Below are 21,880 nucleotides of genomic sequence, written 5' to 3'. Positions count from 1 at the left end.
CACCGAGAACCCGACGACACCATGCCACGCCCACCTGTACATGTGTAATGTTAGACACGCCCCCAAAACACACCACTTTTTAATATCTCATTAACGATGTGATTATTTTCACCAGAACACGGATCAGAAGGAGGGAATGCAGCGAATGACGCCGTAATTACCTGCGAGAAACATTTATCGACTGTATTTTATGAGAAGTTGAATGGGAGTCTATTGGAGGTATTTTGCCGCCTGCCCTCTAGTGGTCCTCGGTGGTATTGCACTTCTGCATTGGCTTCACTTATCAGACCCGGAAGCTACGAACACTTTCACATAAAGTCGATGGTCGAATCCTGAGAGGACTTTCTCTCCTGTGCAGATATTCAGGCCTCATTCTAAGATAATCGAACTACAACAATTCTTAGTTTTAGGTTAAGTTAAAACTTAATTATCCATTTCAACCAATAGATCCTTCTAAATCTCAAACTCAGTTCCCTACAGGGAGGAATTTATTTCTTCAAGCTTCTCTTTTGTTTTTTTTGACCTGTTGAAGTCTCTTCGGAGCTGCTACTTCATGTTGTGTTTATCTCTCGAGGACATACACACACACACACACACACACACACACACACACACACACACACACACACACACACACACACACACACACACACACTTCATGCTGGTGGAATGATGCACATTTCCGCCAAAGAAGACAACTTCTTGCTCATAAACACGGTCGTAAACAACGTTTATTGATCTAAATGCTCCTTCCTGTTTTTGAGTCCGATTTTGGAAAAAAATATCTAAAGTCTGACTTTCTCTTTTAGTCAGAAGCGTTTCAGTTGAATTGAGTTTATTAAATGTGTTGAATATGTTTTTATTATAATTGTTCAGAATTAAAGAGCAGAACTGGAACGAATTAACTTTGATTTATTCGTTTTTATATGTGCATTGGGAAAATTAATTATTGTTATGATATGTATTATGTAGTTGTGGTCACAGCCTTTTATAATTAGAATTATCACCATATTACAATAATATAAACTTTGCCAGATAGATTTTTTTTGTTCTTTTGCATAATTAATCCTTTAGATTGATCATATTTGCTAAATAAGTCATTTAATGACAGAGTGAGAGTCATTGGATTATTAGTTAATAGTTTAACTGACTGATTTTATAGATTTATAAGACAATCAATAAACAATATTGTGTTTTTTTAATCTCGAGTCATCATTGGAGCTCATTCTGTCCACATGTTTGCGCATCCCAAATGAATGAGATCCATTGTTGTCGGCGGAGGGACCGGCTGACACAGATTATTGCCTCGGTAACGGAGCGGATGTGCGCGACAGGGCATCGAGTGTTCGTCGGACACAGAAGACAGAAATGTCTTTTAAAGGGACATTGTGTATTTATGTCATCATCTATATGCTTTTTTTTTTTTTTTTTTTTTTTTACATGGATTTAGTTACTCCAAGGAAGCCTTTTAAAATAATTTTAAAAAAAAGTTTTCACAAAGATGAGTTCATTTGTGTATTAATATTTGAAAAAGCAAAAAAAACATCTATAATCCTTTTGTTTTGAAAATCTCAATCACACGAATCTTCATCAGCAGGAGGAGTTTGTCCGACTCTCTTCTCTCTGTTGACTCGTCTTGTTTATTTCAACCTGCTGTGTTTTCCCATTAACGTGTTTATTTGGTTTGTGCTAACTTAGCGCTTTTCCCACCTTCGCTGCAGAGATTCAGGGAAAACAAAGTGTCGCGCCAAACTGCTTTTATTTGGGCGACCGGCAATGACCTTTCCAAATAAATGTTTTTGTCTTTTTTAAGTCGGACTTGAAAGTAAACAAAGAAATTAGCCAGCTGAACAGACTTTTTTGGGGTTTTTTTTTTGTTGCATTAAGACAACCAGGATATTCACCACGATATCAGCTGTGTGTAATCAATGAATAACCTGTTTTTGGTTTGTCTCTCCTGTCGTTCACAGTCTCTTCCGTAGCCGCCATCATTCCGTGCTGTAAAGCCGACCCCAACATGTCTTCCAACGGAGACCTCAGCGAGTTGGGGAGCTCTGACAGCTTCTGGGAGGTACAACAGCCATCGTCTCGCTCGCTCTCTTACAAAACTAAAGTTTTTACGATCTGGGCCTTAAGCCAGAGAGATCAAATTTAGTCTTATCAGTCGTGAAATGTCCAAAACTCACTTAAAGTTATAGCTTCTCCGTGCTCTGTTAGCGTACAACAGGAACAGTCTCTGAACTTTTGGATTGCGTCTCACGGAGTCGATTAAAAAAAGAGAAAGGTTATAATTATTATACTCGCACTAACATTAGAATCTAGAGATGTTAAATCGGGTAACGAGATCTCCGCGTCCAGTTCAGAAACATCACGTACAGCATGTCATTAAACTCCCTGCATACACACTCATTTGCCAGTTTATTAGGTACACCGAGCCGTGCTGCTATCAATCCTTCACGGAGGTCAGTTTTATCGTTTTAGATGTTCATTCAACTCAGATTTTGTTCTGGCGGCTGCAGTTTGTTGTGCTGCCATGTTGCATCACGCAGTGAAGTGTTTCTGATATTTAGTCCGAACCCTCGCCGAGGGGAATGACGGCAAAACCATCTGAACTGAACATCACGAGAGGGAAGTCAGAGTGTCGGTCTGCGATGTTTAGATAGAGACAAAGACGTAATGAGTCCCTGATGACTGACTGCCGGCTTCACAGCCCTCCGTCTGGAAAAAACAGCTTTCCACTGGCTGTGGCTTCTGTCTGGCCTCCTTTTTTTTTAAATTTATTATTATTATTATTTTTTTTTTTATCTCTTCATCACTAATCCAGTTTTGACTAATATTAGTTTGTGTCCTAACGGAGCGACTCTTCATTCTGCTTCCCGTCTCCGTCTCCGTTTACAGCCGGGGAACTACAAGCGGACGGTGAAGCGGATCGACGACGGCCACCGGCTGTGCAACGAAATCGTCAGCTGCTTCCAGGAGAGGGCCAAGATCGAAAAGACCTACGCCCTTCAGCTGAGCGACTGGGCCAAGAGGTGGCGGGGCGCCGTGGAGAAAGGTCACTAAAATGTTCTTTTTTTTAAAAATCACATCGCACGAATCTCGTTTTGATCGCCGCGTCGTTCGACTCGACTCGACACGTAATGTTGACGCGGTGATGATTGCAGTGATGATCGTCTTCCTTCATACCATAACAAAACGTACCAGTTATTATCCACAACTTCTTGCCCGATGGAAAACCCCAAAAAAGGCGAGCAGAGTCGAGAGGAGTTGAGTCATGTTTAACATCTTGTCTTACGTTCGTTTGATTTCTCATAATTATTTTCCATTATGAACTAATCTTCCAATAATTGTCTTAAAAATTGTCAAACAAAATGGAGAAAGAATTCTCGTCTTGTTCTCTCGAGCCCTATTTGATGTCCTCGGATGTCTCGTTTTGTCTAAAATCGCATCGATTTTTAGTTTCCTGTCACATTGGACCCCAAAAAAAGGATCAAATCTAATATTTCCGTCTTTTTTTGTTTGGATCTGACGGTGGCGCTCCTCCGTCAGGACCCCAGTACGGCACGCTGGAGAAGGCGTGGCACGCCTTCATGCAGGCGGCCGATCGGCTCAGCGAGATGCACCTGGAGCTGCGCGGGCGGCTGGCGGACGAAGACAGCGAGAAGGTGCGCAACTGGCAGAAAGACGCCTTCCACAAGCAGATGATGGGCGGCTTCAGGGAGACCAAGGACGCGGACGACGGCTTCCGCAAAGCTCAGAAACCCTGGGTCCGCAAACTGAAAGAGGTGAGGCTCCGCCCCCCCCCGCCTTCCCTCCAACACCGTTTCTTGAGAAAATGACAACGCCAGCGTTGCAGCAGAAACAGGAAGCGAATAAAACCCAAGAGTGAGAGACGCGGACAAAAAGACGGCACTCGCAAACGAGACGAGACGCTGAAGCTGATCGATTTGGCGTTCAATGATTCCTGAAGTTCAGTTTCCTTTCTGTTGCCCGTCATGTTTCTAATATGCAACTTTAACATTGAAGGATCACTCGAAGAAGGATGACGAGTTGGCTGCTCGGTGTGTTGATTACATATCAAAGGGTGTATAATTGTGTGTGTGTGTGTGTGTGTGTGTGTGTGTGTGTGTGTGTGTGTGTGTGTGTGTGTGTGTGTGTGTGTGAAGGTGGAGTCCAGTAAGAAGACCTACCATCAGGCCAGGAAGGAGGAGTGGACGGCGGTTACCAGGGAAACGCACGCCAAGGCCGACCCGACGAAGTCGCAGGAGGAAGTCCGCAAATACACGACCCGGGCGGAGCGCTGCAACCAGGAGGCCGAGAAAGTACAAAAAACACACACACACACACACACACACACACACACACACACACACACACACACACACACACACACACACACACACACACACACACACACACACACACACACACACACACACACACACACACACACACACACACAGAGAGAGAGTCTTGCACTGGTCTGGGTGTGTCAGTGAGTCCAAAAAAACATACCTGTGTGTGTGTGTGTGTGTGTGTGTGTGTGTGTGTGTGTGTGTGTGTGTGTGTGTGTGTGTGTGTGTGTGTGTGTGTGTGTGTGTGTGACTTTGAAACGTGACCGGGCTTGTTCCCCTCCGTTCTCCGCTCTGCTGTAACGCCGGAGAACAAACTGACTGCAGCTTCGCGAGGAGGGAAAACGATCGACGGCAAACAGGGAAATCCTGAGAACCCGAAATCGGGATCGGTCGCAGCGCACGAACGCTGTTGATCTCAAACGAGGAAATGAAATCCAATATCGTGACTCATTCGCTCAGTTTGGAGGAGGAGAAAAGAAAAGAAAAAAAACCAGCCTCCAGACAACCCGTCCGGTCTGCTGTCAACGTGCTGCTAATTCAAACCCGTCCGTGAGTCACGGGGAGTTTACGGAGGCAGCAACTGTTGCTGGCTTTGATTTCATGTCACCAAAACTAAATATATTTTCAAATTATGGGGTTGAGTCGAAGAAGAAGAAGAAGAAGAAGAATGTTCTGGTTTAAAAAGCTGCAGCTGATTGTCTCTTTCTGCAATTAGTGCAAACCATCAGAGGGTCCGACATGTCGTCACGGTAACCTGCATGAAAACCACTTGCAGTATGCGAGAGGTCAACTGAGTCTGACTTCTTGCTCGAGTCTCAAGTCAGCTCACAAACCTGCACGTCATTCATGATTCACGCAGGTGAAAAAGATCTGTGATCACGCGTGTACCATAAAGAGTCGCAGCAGAAACGCAGTGTCGGCTCTCATGACGTCACGGCGACAGTTTAAACGGGTGAAGGGGCAGTGTGTTTGTTTGTTTGTTTGTTTGTTTATTTTGTTGTTGTGCATCTCTTAAACAGAAATCACTGCTTCTCTGTTACAACTTGTCACTTGTCAATCAATCAAACATTCGATGATTCGACGATAAAGGGTGATACAGTAGCTCACTGTGTGTGCGTGTGCGTGTGCGTGTGTGTGTGTGTGTGTGTGTGCGTGTGCGTGTGCAGGTGAAGGACCGCTACGCGAAGGCCCTGGAGGAGCTGAACCGCTGTAACCCTCGCTACATGGAGGACATGGAGCAGGTGTTCGACCTCACCCAGGAGGCCGAGCGCAAGAGGCTGCGCTTCTTCAAGGACGTCCTGCAGGACATCCACGCACACCTCGACCTGTCCGTCAAAGACGAGTAGGACGGACGCACGCACACGCACACACACACATCCAAAAGAGGAAACGGGGTGATTAAATTGACTCGGTTCGAAGGCATGCGGAGCCGTCGTGGCTCGGATGTGTACACAGAGGTTAATAGAAAACTCCTGCTTGTTGTCGATTAACTATTGACCTCTCGTCTTATTTGAACAAGCCCACGGTCACCATGGAAACCACGATTGGCGAAGTCCAGCGCGTTCTTTGTTCAAATATTGAACAAATTTAACTGAGGGACTTTTTTTTTTAATTATTTTTTTTTAAGAGAAACTTCACATCGTGCTGTGACGGGATTTTCACTTTATATTAATATAATATATGCAAACGTTTTTGTAAAAAAAATTTTTTATACTGCATTTGATTTCAATTTGATTTGTTTTTTTTTGGAGGGTTATTTAATGTTCTACTTTGGTTCAGAGAGACGTGACCTTGTGTGCGTTCATGATCCTCACCCAGCCCATCTAATGACAGACCACCTGCCTGCCCTCCCACAGAGACCTCGGTCCAAACCTGAAGTCCAGACTTCAGCTCACAGAGTCTGTTATTTACCTGAAGTTAATCACCACGCACGAGAGCCTGTCCTTTAAAATCATCCAGCGCCTACAAGTGAGCCGTGGTCGCCCCGAGAGTTCAAACTGACAACTACTTCACAAGAAAAAGCCGAAAAAAGTCATGAAATGTATGAAATAGAACTGTTTCCTGTTGCCATAACAACAAAAAGTTGTGAACATTTACACAGTAGTAGTTTCCTGTTGCCATAACAACAAAAAGTCGTGAACATTTACACAGTAGATCTGTTTTCTGTTGCCATAACAACAAAAACTCCAGTATTCACTCTCCGTTAGCTCTGGTTTTGATCTCTAAATTCTCCGCTGTGTTCACCAGCTGGTCTCTCTGTGTGTGTCGGTAAACTGCTTCTTGGAGCTTTTATTTTGAAAAACAGCTGCCAGCGAAGCTACAAGAGCCGTGGGAGCAAACCAAAACAAGAAAACATTGAGCCGCAGATTCTGCTGATTATTCTCTGCAGCTTCATGACTACGAGCGACTCTGTTCACTGCCGTTTGATACATTTTTTTAAATAAATAAAATACGATTCTTGATTATAGCTGCTTAAAGTCTGATGTCTTCAACAGGAAAACGTCATAAGCAGCACCTGGACTTTATAATATACCAAAAATGAAATTAAAAATGTCCAGAAGAGAAGGGTGGAAAAACTGCAGATAACATTATAAAATTATAAATGATGATTTAAAAAAAAAAAAAAAAAAAAAAACTCAGATGATGCAATAATGAGTGACGATGTGTCTGTTGGTCCACCAGCTTCAAGGACCTGTACCGGGACCTGGGACAGACCATCCGAGGAGCCAGCGACACCGAAGACCTGCGGTGGTGGAGGAACACCCACGGACCGGGCATGAGCATGAACTGGCCCCAGTTGGAGGTGTGGAAACACACACACACACACACACACACACACACACACACACACACACACAGAGAGAGAATTGTTTATACGACTTCATTCATTAATTTTTTTCTTCGAACGTCTGGATGAAAACAACAGGCGTGTGTGTGTGTGTGTGTGTGTGTGTGCGTGCGCGCCACTCGCGTTGCGAGGACTCGACTTCCATTCAGAGAAATTGAGGAAGTTCTCATCATGTCAGTCATTAGATTTTAGTTTGAAGACTGCTTTTAAAGTTAAGGTAAGCGGTGATTATTGGTAGGTGAGGCTTTCAGGAAATGAATGTAAGTCAATGGGATGTCCTCAGAAGTGATAAAAACCTGACCGTGTGTGTTTCAGGGCAACAGACTGAATATTAAACGGGTTTCCAGTGAAAGCCTTGTTTTGTGCCCGAGAGCTCTGAGTGGGGTCAGGAATGTTGGACACACACACACACACACACACACACACACACACACACACACACACACACACACACACACACACACACACACACACACACACACACACAAACAAACACAGGTTTCTTCAGTTGTTGGTGGAAATCTACAGGTTTCAGCTCAGCTCTGCAGACGAGGCCACAGAGGACAAACAAATATTTACAGACATGAAAACACAAACGACCGATCGGACTGACGATTGTGTTTCCACAAAGAAAAAGAGCTCCTGAGAGCTGACCCGAAAGTTTACGTTACTTTCTGGTGGAAAATCTTCCAGTAATCAGATTATTTTCTCAGTATCAGAAACATAAAATATATTTTTCCCTTAAGCTGGAGTTTTATTTAAATCTTTTTTTCATGACATAAAAAAATAAACAATTGACACTTTTATTTTTTGTTTGTTTAATTTGTAAAACAGCATCTTTCAAGTCAAGTCAACCCTAAAGGTCCAATATTTGACACTTCTCTGGTGTTTTAGTTTCAGTCTTGATGTCCAGAAGAAAATATTTTTGTGCGTTTATGACCCAAAAATCATCTCTATAGTTTTTCATCTCCTCTCTGGAGTTCGACCAACAACAGGCCGTTTTGCGTCTGTGTCTTTAAGACTCACTGATATCAGTGACCCTCTCTTCTGATTGGCTGACTCTCTGCTGAGTGACACACGCTCAGTCCAATCACAGGCCGTCTTCGGTCTCGTAGCTTGCTAGCTCTGTGACTGAATGGCCGCTCTGTGTTTTTCTTCCACATTAAAAGTCAGATGTTGGGGCTGTGCTGAGGGGGAGGACGTATTGTTTGCGTTTGTGACATCACAAATTTAGGGGAAGTCCGAACAGCACAATTGCTAAATATCGGCTGTGCAGCATTTCTCCGCAGACTTGACTGTGTCGACACTTTCACAGTATTTCTATTCACCTGGATCTGCTTTATGATGAAAAAAAAAATCTGAATTAATACAACGGGGGACCTTTAAGTGGGTTATGTGTCCAACTATTAAAACATAACCCTTCGAAAATGGCGGGAAAAAACAGCCAGCAAAATCGACTGCTAAAAAAACGAATTGAAATATCGTATGTTGTTGTTGTTGTTTTAATGAATGCAAAAACCAAAAGTGTTAAACGTGACAAATTGCTAAGCTAACCAGCTACTGGTGCCAGATTAATACGGATATTATTTATTTAGTCGTCTGTAAATTCTCTACGAGAAAGCAAACGGGTGAATTTTCTTCGTCTTCTTCACACTGAAACAACAACAAAAATAGAAGGTAAAATAATCAAATCTGTTCTTTAAACAGTTTCAGTTTTAATGAAGATTTGACAAAAACCGCCCTTAAATTTTTAAATGTTTTTTTTGTAACAAAGTCTGCGAATATTTAAAACTTTTTATTTTTTTTAATTTTTTTTAAGAATTCCTCTTAAACCAACGTTAAAACCAGAAGAACAGTGAGTTCTCTCCTCTCTTCAGGGCTTTGAGGTGAATTCAGGATGATGTAACGGATATATATATATCGTACATTCGCTTTCTGTTCCCGAGTCAGCGAATCATTGTCAGCGCCGTATTGTCCTTTTCTTCTGTCCGTGAAAAGAACCGACGAACCCGATTGTTGAGTTATAACAGAGATTCATCTGGAATTCCTGCCTCACACCCTCCACCTTTTATTTCTGGTAGGTACAAGCAAGTCCTTGAATTTCAAATCATACAAAAGAGTTGACATGTAACACTCTTTAACTTTGGACCACAGAAAGTCTGGCTGAGGAGTCTGGTTTAAAGGAGGTTAAAGGATTTAGGTGAAAACTATTTTTGGTCGTGTTTGAGGGGAAAGATGTTCAGCGGTCGCACGCAGCTGTGAAAGGTTTAGTCTGACAACCGACGGCGTTGCTGAATCGTCTGCTTTTTCTGCACACATGACATCTGTTGCATGTCAGGAGGAATCCCACCTTTTATTTTTAATTTATTTATTTCCATTTTGAAAGCTTTTCGGGGAGTTTTTTTTTCCTCATCTAAGGACTGATGCGGTTGTAAATGTGTGATATTTGGTCTGTATAGATTTCAGGTTAATTCGCTGCAGAAGAATTCTGTTGGTTTTTTTTCTGCACACAGAGTCAGATGATTTTGACATCCTCATGTTTTGGAAGCTCAGTAGGAGAAAATTATGAACGAATGCAGCTGTTTTTCCGTTGGTTATTTACTACTGTAAATACCAGAGAAGGAGAACCGCATGCTCCTCCCCGAGCTCGCCCAAATATGGTCACATCTGGCTCCAAAATAGCAAGACGGCCAAAAATGCCGAATTTCAGAACGGCAGTTAACAAACCGATCGGTGACGTCACGGTCGCTTGCAGCTTGTTGTTACCATGTTTCAGCTGGGAATTGTGTTCCTAAAAGGTAAACCCTGTGAACATCTGTTTTGTATGACAACATAATGTTTTCAGTTTGTTCACAAACGCTTTAAATATCGAGCAGACAAGACTGACCGACACCCATAAAAACCTGCACCTGACCATATGTATTGGCATGTTAAAATATGGCGTTATCATCTGCATATCGTTACAACTGCCATGGAAAATATTACAGCGCTAGGTTGTACCGATATCCCCCCCCCCCCCCAGCTAAAGTTTGACTGAAGTCGGACAGGTTAATAAACCTGCACTCGTCACACAGGAAGTGTTTCGTCGTGTTTGATGGACTTCTGCAGCTTGTTTTTCACGGCCGTTTTTAAATCTGAATTCATGCTTCTCTGCTGAACGTTCACCTCCGACAGGCGCATGTTTAGGATCTCGTTCGTAGACAAAGACGCTCAGCAGGTCCTAATCTTTACCTCCAGGAATTTATTAAGCTGATTTAAAAGGCATTTTTTTCTTTAAAGATCAACACCAGTTCCTTTGAGTTCGGAGCCAGTTAGATGTAAAGCTTTACTGCGAGTCCCCCGAGTTGGTATTTAAAAGCTGTATGTAAACAAACAATAATTTATAACCGAGTCTGAAAGGTTGTTTTCCACCAATTGACGTTTGACTTTTTTTTTTTTTCCCTCTTCTGCTGTGATTTGATGGCGGGTGAGTGGAGAGTTAGCGCCACCACAGCACATTAAGTTTAATTAGTGGTCATTTGTCCATCATTTCTTTTTATATATTTGATATATTTAAGTTATACTTGTCACATCTGCCCTGTGAAATCTTTTTTAGTTTTATGTTCCCGACAGCGTTATGCACTGTAAACTAGTTGTAAGCAGTTATAGTCAGACCCGTTTTAGTGTTTATTTTTTTACAGTGCTGATCAGAACACATTATATATTATTACAGCTGTTTTTCTTTTATACTGTCATTCATTATCTGTAACTACAATATTACATATGAGTGCCGTCAGGAGGAGTTTCAGCTGCTGAGAAATCTATTAATAAACACTTGTATTTACATTATAGTGTGTCATAAATGACTTAATTAGGGTTTATGTGAATCCTAAAAAAAAGGGGTATTTATAGTAAAATGTTACAGTTTTTGGGTTATCAATAAAGATGACACCTTAAAGGATAATTCTGCTGGTCGTTGATGAGATCGCGAAAGTAAACACGTGGAAAACAATACAAATACAAGCACATGAGATTTCCTTCACATTTAAAGAGGTTTTGGTGCCAGTAAAATGTCTGAAATATTTTTTAGTAAACGGTGGAGCGTTCCCCGCCGCGACGACAAAGAAAACGCGTCCTCAGTTTCCCCAGTTTTTTTTCTTTTTTTTCCCCCAAAGCTCAATAGCGAGGACGATGTTGGCAGAAAGAAACGAGTCTCTTCTGTCCTCCGAGGAATCTCCCGGCGTTCCCACCGCGCTGCCGACACGCAAACAGAGAGTCTTTGTCCCAGCGCACACACACGTATCCCCATTTCTGCACTTGCGAGGACTTCATGTCAACTACAATCACTCATTACTTAAAAAAAAAAAAAAAAGAGCAGAAAGGAGAAAAATGGCCTCAATGGAGGAAATTGTGTCATTTCTACACCTGTGATGACGTTTGCTTCACAACACGCAGATAGTTCCTCTGAGACTAAACACGGGAACTGTATCACCAGCCACCCTGTTGTTATCAGAAATGTGTGTGTGTGTGTGTGTGTGTGTGTGTGTTTTTAATGGCATGTTTAAGACAGGAATCCATATAAAAACGTATTCATGATTTTTTTTTAAAAGGATGTTGATCAGATTTGTTTTTTCATTTTTAAGAGACAGGTGTTTTTTTCCACTATTTATATATTTGTGTAAGTTAGATGTTTTTGTCCTATTAGAAGTTGTATTTTTCTGATATTTTTCAAGGCTAGCATCTTATTTTTCTGATTTATAAACTGCTGCAGTTCACCAACACGTTGTAAATCCCCTGAATGAAATATAAATACCAGATTATAACTCTTATAAATTGAGTCACCTTTACAATCCCGTTTCCCAAAAAGTAGGGATGCTGTGTTAAATGTGGATTAAAAACAAAATGTGATGATTTGAAAATCATGCAAACCTATATTTAATTGAAAATAGACCAAAGACAACATATTAAATGTTAAAATGGAGAAATTTTATTGTTTTATGAAAAATGTATGCTTATTTTGAAGTTGATGGCAGCAACACATTTCAGAAAAGTTGGGACAGGGGCATCTTTACCACCGTGTTGCATCACCTCTCCTTTTTACAACACTCTGTAAACATTTGAGGAGACCAGTTTCTGGAGTTTTGAAAGTGAAATGTTGTCCGATTCTCACCTGATATAGGTTTTCAGTTGCTCAACAGTTTGGGGTCTCTTCATGTTCCTGAACTGTTGCCCGTTAACCTGATTAGTAAAGTTTGAATGTAACGGCAGCAACACGTTTAAAAAAATGTCGATACGTTGGTGACAAAAGACCAGAAAAGTCTAAAAGAAAAACACCTGGTTGAACATCATCAACATAACTAATTAGGTTGCCTGGCAACAGGTCAGTAACATGAAGAGACTCCGAACTGTCGAGCAGCTGAAACCTTATGTCAGGCAAGAATGGGACCACATTTCACTTTCAAAACTCCCCAAACTGGTCTTCAAACATTTACAGAGTGTTGTTAAAAGAACAAGTGATGCCCCTGTTTTTTGTTTTGTAAAATATCTTGCTGGCATCAAATTCAAAATGAGCATAAAAAGATAAAATTTCTCAGTTTCAACATTTGATATTGTTTTTATTTACATTTCAGACAGCGTACCAACTTTTTCTGAAACAGGATCGTAAGAAGTAAATTGTCAGTGTGAATTTTTTCTGAGCTATAAAGTGAGCGTTTAAACTTTTTAAACTGGACGGGGGAAAAAAAGCAAGTTTCCATGATTTTTTTTTTAATCGTTAAACTTAAATTAAAGTTACGGTGTAATAAACGGGAAGTCAACGTCCTCTGAGGTGATGGAAATACGATGTCTAAATATGTGTGTGTGTGTGTGTGTGTGTGTGTGTGTGTGTGTGTGTGTGTGTGTGTGTGTGTGTGTGTGTGTGTGTGCGTGTGTGTGCCCGCGCGCAGGAGTGGTCTCCGGATGCGAGCCGCTCCATCAGCAGGAAGGTGCGAGGCGGACACTCTGAGGAGAGCGTGGTCACCCTCACCAACATCGTGTCCTCGAGCGGAGACGACGTCCCGCCGAGTCCCATCACCGTGGATACCGGCAGGTAGGAGGACAACGTCCACGTCCGCCGCACGCAAAATACAGCGTGCTTTCATTACAGGACTGAATTCAACAGGAGGTCACAATGTTTCCGTGTCTCCTCTTCACATGAATATCTCCGTTGATCTGTCGGTAGATTGATGGAATGAGACGATATGGTTTCTTCTTCTGGCATTTTTGCAGCCACCAGAGAGTTTTGGGTTTTGTTTACATGTGAGGGATTGTAATCTTATTTGTGATGTGAGCAGCAGAGATGAGTAGATAAGTAGACGGGGCTGAGTCGAGAGAAAATATTCCTAAATCTCATCTGGATTTGATCCAGATTTGATCCAGATACAGACGCTTGAAAGGAGGCCAAAGTGAGCCGACAGTAGTTTCTAGGGTTCGTCTAGCCTACGGACACACACACACACACACACACACACACACACACACACACACAGATGCACAACATAAACACAAACGTGCACCTTTTTGATTAAAAAGAGTTTTGTTTTTGTTTTGTATTTGTTAGTGTTATTTTTAAAGAAGAATGTACCTGTGGGCTGTTCAGTCCAGACTAAACACAGGAGTACAATTATATCTCTTAGAGCCGTGTGTGTGTGTGTGTGTGTGTGTGTGTGTGTGTGTGTGTGTGTGTGTGTGTGTGTCTATACATAATAATACCTACAGTCGCACATAAATCTGATTTTGGAGACAAAACGTCCTCGTAGTTTAAATCTTTAGATTTAAGATGGTATGATGGAAGAGAGGTCAGTGAATGCATCATGTCCTCACAAAGATTGAAACACAAACTTGTGTGTGTCTGTAGACTCAGACTTGTCTGAACCTACAAACACGACATTGACACACACACACACACACACACACACACACACACACACACACACACACACACACACTGTCCGAAAACCGCAACTAGTTTATTTGCAACGGATGCGATGTGCATGAAAACATAACGGGGAAAACTAAGAAAGCGGCTACGAAGCAACGAGCAGTGAATCGGTGAGGAGGAAGAAACCAGCTGCTGAATCAGCGTTCGCTGGGTTTTCAGGGAGGATTTTCAGACTCGGCCCGTTGGTGTCTGTCTAACGTTCGCCTTCTCTCAGGGTGAAAGATTATTCGTCCGACTGGTCAGACGAGGAGAGTCCTAAGAAGGCGCTGGCGGTGAACGGCGTCGGGGAGGCGGAGGACGAGGAGGAGCAGGTAGAGGCGGTGCGAGTCCGAGCGCTCTACGATTACACGGGCCAGGAGGCCGATGAGCTCAGCTTTAAAGCAGGTATTAACCCTCGCTAATGCTTTTAATAGAGGAGAGGCATCACAGGAGAGGCACGGGACCTTTTGTTGTTTTTTGGGGGGGGGGGGGTTAGCTTTATGAAAATGTTTGTTTCAAAAAATGTGCAAAAAAGAAAGATTTTGAGTTGCATCAAAGACGAGGCAAATTTATTTCTATATCACATTTCAACAACAAGGCAAATCAAAGTGCTTTACATAAAACGATTAAAGGCATCAAAATGTCAAGCGAAGGAAACACAAAATAAAAAGACATTTAAAACGTTGATTTAAAATATTAAAAGAAAAAAACAAGCTAAAATAGGATAATGTTGTATGAAATATAAAGATAATAGTAACAGAGCAGTGAAGGACATAAAATACAGAAATAAATTGTGCAGCTGCACGTATTCTTAAATGTACATTCAAAAATCAGTTCCCTCAACACAAAGACAGTGTAACTCACTTGTGCTACTCAGAGAACCGGGGTTATGTAAATAACCTAAAGTTTTCATTTTTTCTTGTTGTGCCACCTGTGATGCTTCGTCTTAACACATTTACACGCTCACTCATGTCAAAAACTGTTTCAGACATGAGGGCTGACGATCAGATGCAGTAAGACTGTAATGCGTGAAGACGCGTCACATCTTCGCTGTAAGATCAGGAATCTGAGCATCAGTGAGTCACAGAAACATCTCAGCTTTTGTATAAAAGAAAAAAATGAAACTACAAATTGAATTAAAATTTGGAGAAAATATACAAAACTGTTTTATTTCTGTGACTTCAGTGGGATCGTCGTTGCAAACCTGCTGCTAACGTGAGAAACTGCAGCTGTGACGGATGTGAAGCGACGGCAGCTCGGCGTCATCTCCGGCTGCTGTTCGAAAAAGATATAAACGCATTTCAAGTCGAGCTCTTAAATCCAGTCAGGATGCCGCAGACGAATGTTTTTTTGCAGGTTTTTTTTTTTTCACGCAGTTAAAAAACGACAAACGCAGCTTTGTTAAATCCTTTTAACCCGACTCACCCAAGAGCTCAGATCACACAGGTGTTACCGAGGTAAAAATAAAACCTCAGTGGTTTTATCGGCCTCCACGTTTTGACATCTAGGAAGCTGCCTGAATATCACAGATGCTTCCGTGCAGATTATTATTGAATAACATGATTTTGAAGGTTTCCTCGGGTCAAGTAAAAACGGTTTAAAAGGAAACACTGAACAGAAATGAAAGACAGAATGAGACTTCTGTTTGTTGGGGTAATAAATGATAAATTAAAGTCATTCGTTTTATAATATTCAGTCTGTAGAAAGTATTTACAGTCAGATGAACAGATTTGTTTTTGTTTGTTATTTATCCAGCTGATCTTTTTAACGGGGAGTCTTTCCTTGTGTTTGAGGTTTATTCAAATGTTTGGAAGATTGTTATTCAATTTCTATATCCAAAGGAACTCCACTCTACATAATTCAAATTACAGTATGTACACCCAAAAAACACAAAGAAGAACTGTATTTAACCATTTGTCTTTTTCAGTTCATTTTTATGCCACTTGGATGATACAAGCTTCGTCATAATCCAGTAACATACGTACACCATGTGGGGAACAAGGGCCGTTAAATGACCCTGAAGTTTTGAATATTTAAATGAAAATGTTATGTTTATCTTTTAGGCCTTGTAAATAAAACTGGCACCGAGCAGGTACGACGTATATATCAACTTTTAATATACAGCCTGTTTATTTCAGCTAATTACAGAAATAGACAAATAAATTAGACAATGTGTGCAATTACAAAAAAAAACATTTGCAGATATTATGAAGCTGGAAATAACAAGTTTGATCTTGTTTGGTGGCACAAAGTCCAGTTTTCCTTCCCTGATTTCAATACTAAACTTCTGCTGTGCTGCTGGAAACAGCAGGGGGCGCTGAACGCTGCAGCATCATGGTGCCGTAAAACAAAACAACAGGCTAAAAGAAGCTAAAACCGTCTGAGATCTGAGGTTTTTCCCGTCAGTGTTTTGTGGTGTGGGTGTCGGAGCTTTAGTCGCTCCTCTGCAGGCGGTCGGGCTTCATGGGGGGTCCGAGGTGACCTGATGGGACTTGGTGAGAACTGGTGAGACCTGATGGGACCTGATGGGACCTGATGGGACCTGATTGGACTTGATGGGACCACCCGTTGGGGAGACCTCAGTTTGAAAAAGCTTAGCCCAGCTCACCTCGGCTTAGCTTGAACCGGCACCAGATCCCTGATAAACTGATGACGGGCGGCCTCTTCCAGTGCTGTTTTTATTTTTCTTGAATGATTCCTCGACTACTTTTTATATCCGATTTGTATTTCTATACTTCATTTAATGCACTTGTTTAATTGCGGCTAATTTTCCAGTAAAACGACGGGATTATTTTCAGATGAAACTCGAGTGCGTCGCGACTTTTAGCTCGCAAAACGGAGATAACTCGCGGAGACATTTTTTTCGACTTAGAATTTCACCAGAGCAGTTGAATGGGAGTCTACGGAGGCTTTTTGGAGCCGACCTCTAGTGGCGCTCGGTGGTATTGCAGCTTAAGACACTTAAGCTACGAACACTTTTTTCTTCTGTACAGTCTGCGGTGCGCAGGCATTTCTTTTCGTTTTAACACGTCTGAAACCGAACCAACGTTTTCATCGTGTCCCCTCCAGGCGAGGAGCTGCTGAAGCTGGGAGAGGAGGACGAGCAGGGCTGGTGCAAAGGACAGCTGAGCAACGGCAAGATGGGCCTCTACCCCGCCAACTACGTCCAGGCCGTCGCCTCCTGATGGCCCGCCCCTCTCCGGTCACCCAGCCCACGGTAAAAGAAAAAACACACTCAAGATGCCGGGACCGATCCACCGCTGTTAGTGCTGACGTATAGACGCGTCCCCGGTGACACCAAGACAGTTTTTTTTTTTTTGGGGGGGGTAACTGACCGTAAAGCTCGTCATCAAGGTTTTTTTTTTTTTTTTTTTCCCGTTGTTTGATCCGACATTTTTGAAGATCAGCCGGTGGGAAGTCCTCTCGTTGGGACTCAACCCGAGGGCGACGACATTGTTGTTCAAAAGAAGCTTTGCAGGCCAACGCAGACAGTCGTAGAAAGACACGGACGTATTTCCTGCCACGTCATCTCGTCAAGTTCTGAAGGGACGGTTTATCGGACTGCGGATTTAGCTTTTTTTTTTTTTTTTTTCCCCTGCTTTGCTGCCATCGTTTTCCTTTCCAAGAGCCAGAAGAGCCACAATTTATTCCAAAAACGGGTTGGGACGAGAAGCATTGAGCGACAGCCGCCACAGCCGACTGTGATTGGCTGAAACATCTGTCAATCAATCAAACACCCCGAAACCTGCTTTTTATGAAGTGACAGGTCGACACGAAGGGAGAAAGTCCCGCCGAGTCAGACGAAGATCGATAGCTTCTTTCATATCTCGTATGAAGCTAACACTAGCAGCTGGTTAGCCTAGCTTAGCATGCAGTTTTAGAGAAACGTGTTGGTGGATTTTGGTACTTTTGGGCTAGTTTTGTTGGCTAGCTTGTTTCCAGTCTTTATGCTAAGCTAAGCTAACCATCTTCTGGCAGTAACTTGTGTGAGATAATTTTTAAGGTGTTAATCTCACAGCAACAATTAGCACATTCTCCAAAATGTTGAACTGATATTTTAAGTCTTAATATTCTCAACATCAACTAAATTAATTAATTACATGAAGACAATGAACCTTTTGTTTGGGGGGAGGGAGGGATTATATTTCAATTTTAATTGGCTTTTTCAGTCGATTTCAGTGCAATGTTTGAGTTTTCTTGAGTCCAGCACCCAGTGGCCGTTAGAGGAACTGCAGTGTCACCGTCTAATCCGCTCATCTGCGGTGGATGCTGCTAAATCAAAGAGACGAAAAAAAAAAAAAAAAGAAATAATGTCAGTGCCTTAGTTGATGAGGCTAGAAATGTGCAGCAGCGCCGCCCTGCAGTCTGACCGAGGAATTACAGCTCAAGACGGTGTCGCGCCGCCCTGCTGTCTCACCGAGGAATTACAGCTCGGCAGTGAGCGGCGCCGCCCTGCTGTCCAACAGAGGAATTACAGCCGTCTGCAGGGTGATGCTCGGCTGATGACCTCCAATGTGAAACCAGTAGATCTTCTGTTACCGAGACTTGAAAATCCATCTGATTGTGCAGCGAGCCCTCGATCGGCTTTTATGTCTCCTTCCAGTCGTTTAGCTTGACAACTGCGTGCTTTGGTTCTTCTGTCATTTTTTTTAGACACTCAGTTCAATTCTTCCTGTTTTAAAAAAAAAAATTAATTATTATAATTTTTTTTTTTAACATGATAGCTGTTTCTACATTAAGTTGAATGATGTTCAATATGCACAGTGTAAACTGTTTCTATCTGTTTCTTTGAAAACATTTTAAGAATAGCATTTTTACAGTGTCGACTTATTTACTTTCTAATTTATTTTCCTTTTTAAATTTAGCAACCGTTCTTCATTTGAACTAGACTGAGAAAGCCGGGTGAGTAAAGTAACGATATATTTGGGTCATTTAACCTGCGGAAGGGGATTTATTGCTCGTTTAGTTTCACTGCGCTGCGATCACCACGTCAATGCTTCTCAGTCACATGAAATAAGTCTTGTCACAAGATTTTTTTGTTTTGTTTTTGTTGTTGTTGTCATGTTTAAGTTTGTGGGTTTGTTTGTGAGGGAGCCTCTCCTGTCCCGCTGATCTCAGCATCGCTACAGCTAACCCTACATAGACCTTCGAATAATAGCAGAGAGATTAGAGAAATGAATGCTACCGCCCTGCTCCTTTGATTCTTTCCTTTTCTTTCCAAAACTGTAACGTGTGCAGCACACAATGTGGGAAGCAACAATAAAGAGCTTTCTGCAGCTGGAAGTTTTCAGACTTTCTTTCATTGTCATGTTGGTGTCGAACGTCGGCTTTTAATATAGCAATCTAAATTTACAGATTACTGGTGTACAAGAAATACAATAAACGCATCTCTATCCACCGTATTTCAGAAAACAAAAGTAACTCTCAAAGTGCCATAGGCTTGGCGAATAAATAAAATGTCGCTTTCTTTACGAGAGACTTGAACCGTGGCGGCAGATGAAAACATCAAAAAGCACCAACAGAGGACTTTAAACACGAGCTGAATGAAGACGTCAAGCACACAAACGGGAGATTCTTGAATTATCTTCATCTCGTCGCACCGTTGTGTCGCGGTTCAATCTCGACGCTCTCAACTCCAAATGTCCACGAAATAGTAGAGACGGTCGCGTTTGCATGTAAACTCGTGAGCTGATGTTTTCAGCAGTGGAAAAATATTCCGAACGCAAAGTTGACTTTGCAGAGCGTTCTGCATCACGACGCGTATGACCACAAGAGGTCGTGTAGGGAGGTTTGGGAGCGGCGGCGCGATGAGCAGCCGCCGCTCACCTGAAGGAGCCGGTGGGGGTTCGAGTCGAAAAGCGCTCCGTCATCGACCAACGCTGGAAACCTTTAATCTGTCTTTGTGAATGTCGTGTTCATTTTGAGACGAATCGAGAGAAATCGAGACGGAGAAAGTTTTGCTGCAAGATCCTTAACCCGATCTCAACTGCATAAAAAAAACAAAAACATTTCATGATAACATTTTATAGTGAATATAAATGTTTCTACGTTACTGTAGAAATCATGCAATAAACAGATTAGAGTCACTTTTTAATTACAAAATTTAAACTTCTTCTACTTGTGAACCAGAGTAACTTTTGCTCTGAGGGTGCCAGCTGAATGTTTTCACCCAATATGGAGGCCCATTTCTTGGACTCAGACTTATGAAAGTTAAGCAAAGTCTAACAAACGCTCTATGAAACCTTGATCTCAGACTCGGGGATACTTGCTTTAGATGCGCAGATATGAATATGACCAGGCTGACTGACCTGTTACTGACCCTTCATCAGGTTGGTGATGCTTTACCTCAAAGTGTTGGACTGACAGATTTGTATTGCTTGTTCCTCGTGTGGCTAAAAATGATAGTTTCAGCAGTTTTTGGTCAAAAGCTAGAATTACAGAAAGTAGACGAGTCAGATTTGACTGTTTTCGATTATATGTTTTGTCACGATCAGTCACAGGAACTCGCTGGAGTCGTGTGTATTTTTTGACAGGTGGTATTTTGCTGATCTGTTATGGTGAGGTGGCATTTAGTTTGACAAGTACTTATTTAATATGATCACAGCGCCCTCTGGTGGAGCGGAAAATATAAGTAGCTTCCAGTAAGGAGGAGACCTTACTTACTGGCTGAAGGTTTTTGGAGAAAATGATTTGCATTATTGTGCTTATAAACACGTACACTGTGTTTTCTGTTTCTTTCAGAACTTCATTTTGGAACAGAAATGTTTATCCAGCTTTTTTTTTTTAATGCTACTTTATTTATTTTTTTAAAAACAAAGACAAAATAGACCCAGGATTTTAATATTTCGTGTTCAAAAGGAACTCAGGTCGAGGCAAAGATATGAAAATCTGCAGACATTTTTATTAAACTGACAAATTCAATCTGTACAGCAAAATCAAATCTTACCATGATAAATCTATTACATCTTCATATTACATGGCATATTCTAAAAAGAACAAAACTGCACACCGATAACGTTTGTACACGTAGAGACTTAAACGTACAAAACTGGCTGATGATAGATGTCTTTACTTTCCTGTTAAATCTCTCGCTCGACATCCGACTTCAGACACGGACAGAAAACATAAAAAGATCATTTAGAAAAAGCTCAAAGCAGCGAGAGCTGTTGGTGTCTGACGACGGTTCCCTTCGGCTTTCAGGTAGAGGTTTTATTTTTTTTCCTTTTTCAGTCACGGTCCTCTGAGAATGTGTTTACGAATGATTTCTAACTTTAAAAAAAAAAAAAAATCAATGAGCAGAACGGCGTTGTGTGTGTGTGTGTGTGTGTGTGTGTGTGCGCGACGGCTTTCTTTGTTCTTCATCAGATTTCAATGCACAACAAAGAGCTACAAAAGAAAAAAAAAGTTCAGTTCACTGTTGAGAAATATTCACGCAAATGAATAAACGAGGGTCCGCTGATGTGATGTACGTCAGTTTAAGTGCAAAATTTTACGTTCGTTATTTGGGAAAGAAACATTAATGCAAAAAAATGTTCGTATCTCTTCAATTCCCTGCGAAACAAGAATACATTTACGGCTCAAATGTAAAATACTGAGCGAGTGATTGTGGAGGTTTTGTCAACTCAAAGCCTTTAACATTGACATTAGATGCATTTCTGAAATGGGACGTATGTTTCGCGGCAGAACTTAAGCTCTCATGGTTCAGTTCTTGTTTTCTGGGTGTTAAAAGTCTGTAAAATA

The 21,880-nt window shown here is 41.7% G+C and overlaps 1 protein-coding gene across 3 annotated transcripts in view; it reads left to right on the top strand.

Annotated features, from left to right (window-relative positions):
* The window catches only part of pacsin3 (protein kinase C and casein kinase substrate in neurons 3), a 32,178-nt gene extending 12,755 nt beyond the window's left edge, over positions 1-19,423 (top strand). For 2 of the 3 annotated variants that reach the window (XM_069705391.1, XM_069705390.1), the window contains 9 exons: positions 1,971-2,071; positions 2,899-3,055; positions 3,550-3,785; positions 4,167-4,322; positions 5,522-5,697; positions 7,038-7,158; positions 13,128-13,270; positions 14,376-14,545; positions 17,210-19,423. In XM_069705391.1, coding sequence (XP_069561492.1) covers positions 2,018-2,071; positions 2,899-3,055; positions 3,550-3,785; positions 4,167-4,322; positions 5,522-5,697; positions 7,038-7,158; positions 13,128-13,270; positions 14,376-14,545; positions 17,210-17,325 — 1,329 coding nt within the window. In that variant the 5' untranslated portion in view covers positions 1,971-2,017 and the 3' untranslated portion in view covers positions 17,326-19,423. The remainder of the gene's footprint in view (positions 1-1,970; positions 2,072-2,898; positions 3,056-3,549; positions 3,786-4,166; positions 4,323-5,521; positions 5,698-7,037; positions 7,159-13,127; positions 13,271-14,375; positions 14,546-17,209) is intronic. The other variant, XM_069705393.1, reaches the window with a different exon arrangement.
* Positions 19,424-21,880: the final 2,457 nt, after the last annotated feature.

Source organism: Brachyistius frenatus, unplaced genomic scaffold, assembly GCF_029030835.1.
Source record: "Brachyistius frenatus isolate BFR_SWC_R1_liver_20210118 unplaced genomic scaffold, ASM2903083v1 Contig_56, whole genome shotgun sequence".
In the NCBI taxonomy this organism is placed as follows: Eukaryota; Metazoa; Chordata; class Actinopteri; family Embiotocidae; genus Brachyistius; species Brachyistius frenatus.
Note: the sequence above shows the minus strand (reverse complement) of the source record. Positions and strands in the feature narration are given on the sequence as shown.